Source organism: Dama dama, chromosome 4, assembly GCF_033118175.1.
Source record: "Dama dama isolate Ldn47 chromosome 4, ASM3311817v1, whole genome shotgun sequence".
NCBI lineage: Eukaryota > Metazoa > Chordata > Mammalia > Artiodactyla > Cervidae > Dama > Dama dama.
In genome coordinates this window covers 69,497,935-69,509,892 of record NC_083684.1, presented here as the reverse complement: position 1 = coordinate 69,509,892, position 11,958 = coordinate 69,497,935, and the positions used below count along the sequence as shown (strand labels likewise).

General features: G+C 47.8%; 1 protein-coding gene across 2 annotated transcripts; it reads left to right on the top strand.

Annotated features, from left to right (window-relative positions):
• Positions 1 to 2,714: 2,714 nt before the first annotated feature.
• On the top strand, positions 2,715 to 9,733 carry LOC133052179 (putative killer cell immunoglobulin-like receptor like protein KIR3DP1). Of its 2 annotated transcripts, none has more exons than XM_061136949.1 (8): positions 2,715 to 2,752; positions 4,089 to 4,367; positions 5,240 to 5,539; positions 6,560 to 6,859; positions 7,831 to 7,881; positions 8,627 to 8,741; positions 9,505 to 9,557; positions 9,669 to 9,733. In XM_061136949.1, the coding sequence occupies exons 1-7, from the start codon at positions 2,719 to 2,721 to the stop codon at positions 9,554 to 9,556; spliced, it is 1,131 nt and encodes a 376-aa protein (XP_060992932.1). In that variant the 5' UTR covers positions 2,715 to 2,718; the 3' UTR covers position 9,557; positions 9,669 to 9,733. The 2 variants fall into 2 exon arrangements, with proteins under 2 accessions (XP_060992932.1, XP_060992928.1); XM_061136945.1 differs by having other exon boundaries at positions 8,624 to 8,741.
• The last annotated feature ends 2,225 nt before the right edge of the window (positions 9,734 to 11,958 follow it).

Below are 11,958 nucleotides of genomic sequence, written 5' to 3'. Positions count from 1 at the left end.
ACATGGGAACAGCCTAGATGTCAATCGACAGATGAATGGATAAAGAGGATGTTGAATATGCCTATAGACACACACAATGGAATACTACTCAGACATTTAAAAATGAAATCATGAGATTTGCAGCGGCATGGATGGACCTGGAGATTAACATAGTAAGTGAAGTAAGACACACAGACAATTTTCATATGATATCACTCATAAGTGGAATCTAAAAAGAACATATCCATGCAACAGGAACACACTCACAGACATAGAGAACAGGCTTGTGGTTGCCAACGAGGAAAGGATTGAGAGCTTGTGATTAGCAGATGAAGTCTGTTTATACGTAAAATGTGTAAACAATGAGGTCCTACAGGATGACACAGGGGATTCTATTCAGCATCTTGCTGTAAATCATAATGGAAAAGAATACACTGGTCAAGCTGAATCAATCTGCTGCACAGCAGATATGAGTTATACTTCAATAATTTTTTTAATTAAAAAATATTTGTGGTTTATATATCTGCAATGAAAGAATACTTGGCAGTAAAAATGCACAAACTGAAATGACAAAGAATACAGATCCATTTTGAAGCATGATATTAAGTAAATAAAAGGAAATTTAAGAATCCTGACTGTACTCTTACTCCATTACATACATAATAATCAACAGGACACCAGATTTATTACCTAGGGAACATAACTAATCTAAGCATCCCCACTCCTAGCAAATTGGTACAGAATCACAGCCCTTACTGAGGTTCTATCATGTCCATGAACAAATGCTGACCTGGGTGTGTGTCTGCCCTTGGAAAAAGATGGAAAATTTTGTCCTGGTTTGGACAACTGATTGTTGAGGACACATCCCTCACTCAAGCATTCTGGAGCTTGGAAGTCTCTCCTTTACACATTTTTATGTAGAAAGCAAGGTTGTCTACCTTTTCTGGCAAAACAATTCCACCCCCCCAAAAAACCCCACATTAATCTTGCACACATTTTTTTGTGTACACGTGTGGTCCTTGGATTGGAAAGGAAGAAAGAGAGACAGAGAGAGTGTGTGAGTGCAAAGTTTCCACTCATAGTCAGGAAATAATTTCAGATGAAAAGAATAGTCAGGGGAAGACAAATATCACATGATATCGCTTATTGGTGACATCTAAGAAAATGAACTTCTTTACAAAACAGATTCACAGAGAATGAACTTATCGTTACCAGGTGGGATGGTGGATGAGGGGAGGGATAGATTGGCATTTTGGCTTTGACATATACACACGGCTATACTTAAAATGGATGACCAACAAGGACCTACTGGATAGCACAGGGAACTCTGCTTAATATTCCGTAACTAGCTAAGTGGGAAAAGAATTTGAAAAGCAATAGACGCATGTCTGTGTATAAGTGAATCACCTTGTTGTACGCATGAAACTAACAGTTAGTTTCTTAATCACCTATACTCCACCTCAGAATTTTTACAAAATGTTCAAAAAGCCATAATACGCATGTCTCCTTCTCCTATAAGAATGCAGAATGAAAGTCTCTATTAATGAGTCCTTAATTGGCAACCTGCACTGAGCCTGAAATATGAAGTGGGCACCTGTGATTTCTCTTCTGCAAAGAGTTAAGGTTAATGATATTTATCATGAGATTGGGGAAAGTATTCTGCATGATAAAACTGGATTTATTCAGAAGGGCTATCTTTCTTATGAAGATCATCTTTTAAAGCATTTTTATTTTATCAGGGCAACATACCATCTCTTATGTAAAAGCATGAGGGGATTGCTGGAATTCTTGGACATTCTAGTTGAGGATATATATTAATTAGAGTTGTTTCCTCTGCACTGAACCCCATGGTTTGTTTTATAGAGAATGAGTAACAACATGTCAACCAGGAAAATGAATTCCAGGTTACATGATTGAAAAAAAAAATTCTTTTAAATTCAGGAGCAGAGAGGCCTTAGAAATCTTTGCTGAAAATAAATCATTGTGGTTTTTTTTTTTTTTTTTTTTCCTTCTGTGGTTACCATTAGACAGTAAGCAGTTAGTAAGCCTGCACATTTTTCTTTGGTGGGGGGCTGGGCTTCATGGCTCCCCAACCAGGGATTGAACTTGGGCGTTCAGCAGTGAAGCCAGGGAGTAGACACTGGACCACCAGGGAACTCCCAGACCTGCACAACTGAAGTAGAACTCGTCATCAAAAGAAGGAAAGGAACTGAGTCAATCTTTCTTCAAACAAGATATTCATAGAAACTAAGCCTCTCAGGTGTTAAAGAATCTGCCTGCAATGCAGGAGACCCGGGTTTGATTCGTGGATTGGGAAAATCCCCTGGAGAAGGAAATGGCAACCCTTGCCAGTATTCTTGCGTGGGAAATCCCATGGACAGAAAACACAGTGGTATACAATCCATGGGGTCACAAGAGTTGGACACCACTTTGCAACTGAACCACCACCACCAACATGGTATACACTGAATCACCGTTACTACTTCATGTGGCAGCAAGACCTGTTCAAATCCTCCTATGTTTACAGTGTTCAGGGAAACAAAAAGTGATGCTAGGGTCACGAGGCCTGCTCAGTGACAAGGCTCAGACAGACCTCCATCCCTGGCGTGAGAGGAGGCTGCCCATCTTCCTCTCTGACCTGCAACAGGCTGAATGTACCAACAACACCGCCCGCCTTCCGCATCCTGTGACTCGGTCAGCTTTGCTCAGTCCTGCCTCCTGCCTCACAGAAGCAGAGCCATGTGGCCCACAATCCTCGGCTTCCTGACTTTCGGTGAGTCTGGAAAGACACGGCAAGTTTGGTTTATGGTAGAAATGGGAGGTCTTCACACCACTGACCAGCTTCCCTGGATGAGGGTGCAAGGAGCATGGGGTCCATCGGGACAAGCCATCTCTGATGGGCTTTTCCTTCTTGGATTCTGTGTGAGTCTGAGGATCTGGGAAGCTGTGGGTGAGTCCTCCCCATCCCTTATTTCTGTGTTCAGCAGAGCAGTCAGGGCTGAGATAGATGACACTGGGCACAGAGGGAGACCCCTGTCAGTACAGTGAGAGCCACGTGCCCTGTGGATCCCAGGTCCTCTACTGGCTTGATACTCATCTTCCCTCTCCCCAGAGGTTAGCCCAGCTCTGGACTCTGGACCTGAAGGGACAGTGTGAAGTCTGGGAGCTGGGAGCTGGGCCCCCTGACTGCCGTTTCTATCATCAGAGGGAGGCAAGCGGCTGCAGCCCACAGACCCCTATCCGACAAGGTGGCATCTCCAACCGGCCCTTCACAACAGGATCTGCAGGGCCGCCCGCTAGACCTGACCCTAAGGGAGGGGCTGGACACCAGGCAGGGCCACCTGGACCTTGTCCCACATTTGATGGAGGCTAGCAAACAAAGGAGTGAGGTTCATGGTTTTCTTCCTTCTTTTCAGTCAAGTGGCTTTTTCTCTTCTTAGTTGTGTTACTGTTAGTCACTCAGTCGCATCCGACTCTTTGCGACCACATGAAGTGGAGCTCACCAGGCTCCTCTGTCCATGGGGTTCTCCAGGCAAGAATACTGGAAGGGGTTGCCATTTCCTTGCCCAGGGGATCTTGCAAGCTGAGAGATTGTACCCTGCTCTCCTGCATTGCAGGAATATACTGTACTGTTTGAGCTACAACAAATGCAACAGGGAAGTCCTTTCATTTCTTTTCCATGCATCAATTTCTCTGTGGTGTTTTCTTTAGCCTGCATCGTGCAGCATGCAGGATCTTAGTTCCCTGATCAGGGATCAACCCAGGCCCTTGGTAGAGAAAGTGCTGAGTCCTAACCACTGGACCACCAGGGAATCCCCAGTGTTTTGTGTTTTGAGAGAAAGGTTCTCAAATTTTTGTCAACCCAAGGAATGATTCTTCTCCTGAGGAGAATCACCTCTGAGAATCATATTCTTAGAATCTCCATGATGTCCATCCTGGGTTGACTGTGTCTCTGTCTGTCCCCAAGCCCTAGGTATCCTTGAGCATCAAGGTGATGCAGTTTAGGGGAGGAGAGCTGGAAGAATTGAAGGGGAAGCGCCCATGAGGGCAGGGGGGAGAGTAGACTGTTCCTATTTTCCTCTCAAAGCCTGTGCCTCCATCTCTCCTAGGTGGATATGAGACGCCCTCTTTGTCAGCCTGGCCAAGCCCCGTGGTTCCCTTAGGAGAGACTGTGACTCTTAGGTGTCACTCCAATTCTCGACTTTCTGGATTCAGACTGTTCAAAAGAGATGGGACCAGTTTGCCCGAGCTCCAGTCACATGATGTCAACACCTTCACCCTTGGCCCGGTGACCAGAGAACATGCTGGATCCTACACATGTTCTGGATTCTACTGGCCTCTCTCTCTGTGGTCCAGACACAGTGACCCCCTGCAGATTGTGGTCACAGGTAGGAGGGGTCCAGCCACCCCGAGATGGCTGAGCCTGCAGGCAATCCTACCCTAGGTCCACATGCCAGTGCACCCAAGGCTACTCAGGATTCCCAGTCAGGAGCGAGTCAGTGAAAGAGAACCCACTCTGAGAGTTTAAACTCAGGGTGTTGAATAGATGGATGGGGTGCCTGAGCGCAGGAAGGAGGAGCATCCCTCGGTATTAGTTAGACAGGATGTGGCCACTGCCTGCCAGCAGGGAGGATGGGAACGACCCTGATCTAGCACCTGCCACCCAGTAGGGAGCTGTAGTCCACTGTGAAGGAGCTGGAGCCCCAGGGAGGAGTCTCAAAAATGTCTCCAGAGGCATGAGGTGGGGTCACAGATGGGTTCCACTTTTCCTCCACTGCCTTCCCAATGATGCCAGTAATCAGCCACGTTATAAGAGATGTATGTGAAGGGAGACATCCTCAGAACCACCCCAGCCCCTCAAATGCAAATTACGGATGGGAAGAGGCTGAGAGCATGGCAACCCACTCCAGTATTCTCGCCTGGAGAATCTCAGGGACAGAGGAGCCTGGCGGGCTACAGTTCATTGGGTCCCACAGAGTCAGACAGGACTGAAGCGACTGAGTATGCATGCATGAAGCTGAGAACAGATTCAACAGCTGAAGAGTTTAGAATAAACACAGAGGAGGCTGGAGTTCTTGAGCAAAGAGAAAGAGAAAAGCATGAGCCAGAGCCTGGGAACAAGGCTAGAGAGAATGCAACAGAACAGATAGGAAGGGTAATTGGCTCTGCTGGTTCATGGGGACCTGTCTCATACCTCCAGATGTCAGTGGAAGCGCTGAGGTGGGGTGACCACTGAAGCTCACAACCTCTTTGCTCCTAGGTGTGTTCACAAAACCCTCCATCTCAGCCCACCCAGGCCGCCTCGAGCAGGAGGGAAAGAATGTGACCCTTCGCTGTCAATCACAGCTGTTGTTTGACAAGTTTATCCTGCACCAGGAAAATAGCACAGGGCATTTCCAGACACGTGGAGAGATGTTCACGGGCGGGCATGCCTCAGCTGACTTCGCCATTGGCCCCATGACCTTGGGGAGTGTGGGCACCTACCAATGCTACGGCTCTCTCAGCCACTCCCCCTATGTGTGGTCAGCCCCCAGCGACCCCGTGGACATCGTCATGACAGGTGAGTGTGTCCAGACCAGTGCTGTCTGCTGTCTGTGTCACAGAAGGTCTGGTGTCCAGTCCAGCATCAGTACCGGGAGACAATGACAGGCGTGCAGAGATGCTCACATACTCAGGAAGGGGAACAAAGCAGAGAGAGAGGAGGTGTGAACACGGAAGGGAAAAGAGAACAGAGTACCTTCCATGTGCTAAAGAGAAGACACAGCTGGTGACAGAGTGAAGCAGCAAGAACGTGAAAGAACGATCAATGGAGAATGATGTACCAGAGCAGGGACTTGGCCAGTTCCCAGCTCAGGCAGCCAACGGTGGTTGGTTAAGGGGTTGGTTTCCCACCTTCACGTCAGAGCTCCCTTCCTCTGTCAGGAGCACTGTGGTACCAGACGCCCTTGCAGTCTGGCCCCTGGGTGGTCAGGATGGAGGTCGACACCTTGAAGTTGCTCAGCCTTGTGGTTTAACGCATCTTTCTGCACAAAGAGGAAGCAGTTGTCCCTGCCAACCCTCCCCACTATGGAGTCCTGCCAGCCCCTGGGGGTGGGCAGGGGAGCACTGACCACTCCCTTAAGTTTGAAGTGGTCTAAGATCCAATGAGATTCTGCCAATCTCCCGGCCATAATGTCTATTTCTGGGTCAGTACCATGTTTTCTGATGGTCCCAGCAGAACCTAGCAGGTTCCGTCTTTCAAGAGAACCCCACATCATGTTGATTTTTGAAGTATATTTTTTATTTATTTTGTTGAAGTCTAGTTGATTTTTGATCTTGCTAATTCCTGTTGTACATAAGACTGATTCAGTTGTTCTTATACATATATTTCTTTTCAGAGAAAGGATATTAAATGACAGTCCATTATTAAAGTTTTGTTTGAAGTTTTCCCTGTGCTGGGTATTCGTTTCTGTGGGTTTTCTGTTCTGGTGGTGGGCGGGCTTCTCATGCAGTGCTTCTCTTGTTGCACACTTTGGGCTTTAATCCTCTATTTAGGACTTGAGTTTCTCAATGCTCTAAGATGAAGGTCTCTTCCTTCTAGGTCTGTCCAAGAAACCATCTCTCTCAGCCCAGGGGGGGCCCGTGATGAAGTCAGGAGAGAATGTGACCTTGCTCTGCAGCTCCGAGCATCCCTTTGACCAGTTCCATCTTCTCCGGGAGGGGAGGAACCTTGGGCGCCTGCTCATGGGAGGGCGGGACCCTCGCGGAGCACTCCAGGCAGCGTTCCCTCTGGGTCCTGGGACCCCAGCCCACAGCGGGGTCTACAGGTGCTACGGCTCCTTCAATCACTCTCCCTACTCGTGGTCAAACTCCAGCGACCCCCTGCTCCTGTCTGTCACAGGTGAGGAACCCTTTCCTGGCCCAGCTTTCTTGTTTCTGTTCAGTTGATAAGTTGTGTCCAACTCTTTGTGATCACGTGGACTGCAGCATGACAGACTTCTGTGTCCTTCACTATCTCCCCTTCGTGGATCACAGCCTTGTCGTGATGAAGGTGCTTGTGTAACTCAACGAAGCTATGAGCCATGTCATGCAGGGCCGCCCAAGACTGACGGGTCATAGTGAAGAGTTCTGGCAAAATGTGGTTCCCTGGAGGTGGAAATGGTAACTCATTGCACTATTCTTGTTTCCAGAGCGCCAAGAAGTGTCCCGTGGTTTACAATGCACTAAATCACATTGCATTGGCCAAAAAGTCCATTTGGCTTTTTCCATAACATCTTACTATATTACTGATTTCTGTCTCAAGGGCCCTGTGCTGGTGTCAGGGGAACCTTAGGGCTTCTGGAGAAATGGAGGCAATGAGAACCAGAGAGGAAGAGAGATGGTAGATGGCATCTCAACCCGCTTCCACCTCCTGTATGGGTGCTCCTCATCAGAGTCCTGTCCATCCAGGCAAATGAAGAAAAGGGTCAGGGTAGACCCAGGGGGAGGAGAGGCTGGCTTGGTTTGGGAAGATCAGAGATTGCATCCACCCCTTGCTCTTAGTGTTTTCCCAGAAGCACCTCTGAGACACAGGTGATTTCCCAGTTAAGGAGCATTGATACACATTCCCCGAGCAGAGAGAATGTCTCTTGCTTACAGCTGTCTTTCACCACCAGGCATAACCTTCCCACATCCTTCCACCATCAGTTCTCCAGGATGGAGGGTCTACTCAACGCATTCACAGGGAGGGACCAGAAGCTCTCCCCTCCCCCTTCAGTGTTCTGGGGGATGGCAGAGTAAGGACAGACAGGAGGTCGTTTCAGAAAGAATAGTCCTCATTCAGTGGGTATGAGGAAGGTTACCTGCTAACCCCTTCTGTCTGTTGTCCCCTAGGATCCACTACAAGTACTTGCCCATCAACCATGGATCCACACACCACAGAAGGTAAGCAAGACAGTCTCCTATCTCAGCAAGTTTCTGAGAAGACAGAGGGTTCCTGTGTGAGTGTTGGTTCTACCACCTCCCATTTCTGTGATTTGGGCTCCTAAACATCCGTGTCTTGTCAGCATTTGAGATCATGGTCTGTATTAGAGCCAGACGGGGCATTGAGTTTCTCATGCTCTGGGACTGGGATTTTCTAAATTGAAGAAAGCGAGACAGAGTGACTTGACCCCATGCTTAAGGGAGATGCTTATCCTCCCTCCACCAGTATTTGCGGAAGGATGGCATTGGACAAGCAGAGAATTTTAGGGAGCACGTTAAAGATGGGCTATTTCTCTGTTAGTGTTTTATGAACAAAACATTCCACAGTTGAGAAATAGAAGTATCTTGTCTTCTTGAGGATTGCATTCCAGGTATACGTGGATGGAGGGGGAAATGTATTGAGGATTAAAGCAGTCCCCATTCATGCAAAAATACCATGCCTTGTCATACGGGCAGGAGAGAAAAACTGCATCGGGACCTGGGGGGCCTTGGTTCAGACCTCTGCTGGTCTGCACAGCCTGTTTACTTTATCCACTGATAGCATCTCTCCTGGATGCTTTGGTACCTCCTGGGAAGTGGAGACATAACTGATCAGGTTGAGAGCTGCTGACACACTCTGACACAAGGATGCAATAAATCCTGTGTGTAGGGGCAGGGTGTATGCAACCAAAAACCAAACCTTCTGCCATTTGCTTGTTGGCAGAAGCATGGCTTCCTCAAGGCCACTCCAGCCAGCTGCACCTTCTCCTTAGGCTACCCATAGCCTTCATCTATACCAGCATCTTCCTCGCTGTTCTTGTCTGTCACTGGTTACCCAAAAAGTAAGTATGAAGAGCCAAACTGTCATTGGTGTTCTATGCAAAATCATAAGTCTGAAGGAGGGAAGCACAGTGTCATCTGACCGAGGGGGAGGTGGGCTCATAGCAGAGAATGGTGTTTTCACTTCCTGTAGGTTAAGAACTGATTTCCGTTGTTGTATTCCCTGAGGGAATATCTTCCAGAGAACCATAGAACGCTGTTCTTTATATGAAAATATGTGTTCATTCATTTTTGTCTGCAGCAGGCCTTGGAAGCAGCATGGGGGATCTTGATTGTGGTGCTGGGGTGCGGTTCAAGGCTCCAGAGCTCGCGGGCTCAGCAGTTGCAGCCTGTGGGGGTTAGCTGCTTCACAGCACGTGGGGTCTCGGTTCTCCCACCAGGGACAGAACCCACACTCTCTGCATGGGAAGGAGGACTTTTTATCCCCGGCCACCGGGCACGTTCCAAGCCCTGTTTTTCCCTCCAGCCACAGCCATCTGTTCTTCTCCCCTTTATGATCTTGGGAATCTGCTGATACACATTAGAGGATGGTCCATAACAGAAGACGTAGGATGGGCTCCGTTTGTTTGCACAGGTTCCAGAGAGAGTCCGTCAGTGGTTGGGCTTGTATATGGGGTGGTTTTCATTTTTAATTTAGTGGAGTAGACGACCTCAGCAACCTGGGGTATACCCCTGCTTCTTTTGGCTTTGATGTCCCCACTCAAGACATGGAACTCTAGAAGAACCACCACCACCCTAGGAGTGTTGACTCTCTTCCATTCGCAGATGTTGCAATCATGGAAGGAGAGCCCAAGGAAGACAGAACAGTGAACAGTGACGTGAGTCCTCCCTGCCCAAACCCTTGCCATAGCCCGAGCCCCTCCAATGCCCAATGCCCCAGCCTTCAAAGATTATGTTTCAGTCCATCATTCACACTTCCTTCCTCTCAGGACTCTCCAGCAGAAGACGTGATATACACCCACTTGGACCACGGGACCCTCTCTGAGAGATTGTTCACTCCCACTCCCCTGAGCCCCATGCACCCCTCTGCTGATCCCAGTATGTATGAGGAATTCGATGTAAACCAAGACCATGTTGAGCCCTGACCTGTCCCATCCTTGAGCACACAGAATGTTATAAAAAAAAGACTGGATCTCTTTTGAAAGGGGTTCCTCCATGGATACTCCTTCTCTTCCTGCAAAGCGGCCCAGCAGCTCTGAGGTGAAGAGTGGAGTTCAAGAATTATAGGATCATCTTCAGAAATATCACAACCTATTAGCAATCCCCTGGCTATTCTAATATTCTATTTTAAGTATCAAATCTTTGGGGAGAAGTTATTATAATCAATTGCACATACTGGGTATGTTGTCATGATCATCCAACTTTTTCTATAATTACAAGAAAGCATAAAAATTTGCAAGTTAAGCCTTCAAATTATTCAGTTTAAAATACTATAAAGCCAATTTAAAAAAAAAAAAACACCTCTGTTTAAATAGTTTACAAGGACGAACTTATTTGCAAGACAGAAAGAGACTTGTAGACTCAGAGAAAAAACTTAGAGTTACAGAGGGGAAGGATGGGGGTGGGGAGAGATTGGAAGTTAAAGATTGACATGTGCACACTGCTATATTTAAAACAAAATGCTTTCCATGAAACAACAATAAAAGCAATGCAAGTTGGCAAAATAAAAAATGAAGTCTATTCTTTTTGGCATAGCCAATATGGTGCCACTAGCCATAGGAGGCTGCGTGTGTGCGTGCTAAGTCGATCCAGTCATGTCCGACTCTTTGCGACCCCGTGGACAGTGTGTAGCTCGCTAGTCTCCTCTCTGCATGGGATTCTCCAGGCACGAATCCTGGAGTGTGTTGCCATTCCCTTCTTGAGGGGATCTTCTTGACCCAGGGATCGAACCCTCATCTCTCATGTCTCTTGCAATGGCAGGTGGATTCTTTACCACTGAGCCATCAAGGAAGCTCCCTCAATCTCTTCCCAGGCATGTGCACTGAGGCTGCTGGGGTTCCAGGGGTGGAAACAGGACAAGATCCCCCTCATTCTGGATCTGCACTGGCTGGTAAAGTGCTTACCCAGCCACGCGGTGCAGACACTGACTCGACACGTGTATGAAGTAAAGCTTTAGGTTCTTCAGTCACACCCACCACATTTCAAGTGCTCAGTAGCGTCATGTGGCCAGGTGCCATGGTGCTGGACAGAGCAGATGTTTAAAAAGTCCCGACCTCACCGAGAATTCTACTGGATATTCCACTCCAGATCACTGAGGGGCTGCAGAGAGAACACTAGCCCCAAGGAGGCTTTGCGTGTGTTGTGTGAATCCATTGATATTTGCACATTTTGTCTTTTTTGCTTCTTGTCACCAAAGCCAAGGATTTGAGAATCTTGTCCCTTTTAATTTATCAGCTGGGTCACCATGTGGCTTGGCTCACCCAATCAGAGGGATGAAGAGCATAACACCATGAGGACCCTGGTGTGAAGTGAGCTGGCAAATGGGGCGAAGATAAAGCTCCAGGTCTTAGTTGCTCATTGAGCTGTCTGTGTGTGATGTCTCTCCTGGCTTAGAACTAAACCGCCCAAGAACTCTTTCACCAAGAAATGTCAGGATCACTAGAAGTGAAGACAGGCTGGGCTTCTGTGTTGCTACTGTCACTGTTTCCATTTTTTCCCCTAATTTTCCTCTTTCTGCCTTTAAGTGCTGGGACCAGATGTCATGATCTTCATTTTTTTGAATGTTCACAATGTAGACATGAACCCCAGTTATTCTCATATTTCTGCTTTTAAAAAAATAATTGAATGCTAGCATCTGATGCCCGCCTTCTGCTGAGTCTGAGTTCTTCAACCACCTACAGAAATGGGTTTACCTGGGTCTTGGGTGTGTTTCTGCTGTGTGACACCAATGCCTGCTTCAGAGTAGGTGCTCTGCAATAATTTATGAACTTACTGAAGATCAGAAGGAAATTCCATTTCTGGAGGGGACAGGGAAAATCAAGTTCTGAGTCCTACTTGCACCCAGGCTGTGACGGCTGACTCAGGACGAGAACCTGGGTTCCTGGAGCAGGGGCTCAGACCAGGCAGAAAGAGGTGAGATGTCAGATGTGGGCTGAGATTACTTCTGAGCGCTGCCTGGAGACATCGGAGCCGGGTCCCTGGAGGGGTCGCCCCCTTGCCTGGGTCCACAGCTGTGGGAGCCGCGAGGGGTGGCGGCAGACCCCCAGGGACCACATCCTG

Coding starts and splice junctions, on each gene's coding strand:
- LOC133052179 (XM_061136945.1), top strand. CDS start 2,719: ATGTGGCCCACAATCCTCGGCTTCCTGACTTTCG. Junction 2,753..4,088: donor CCTCGGCTTCCTGACTTTCG/GTGAGTCTGGAA, acceptor CATCTCTCCTAG/GTGGATATGAGACGCCCTCT. Junction 7,882..8,623: donor GGATCCACACACCACAGAAG/GTAAGCAAGACA, acceptor GCTTGTTGGCAG/AAGCATGGCTTCCTCAAGGC.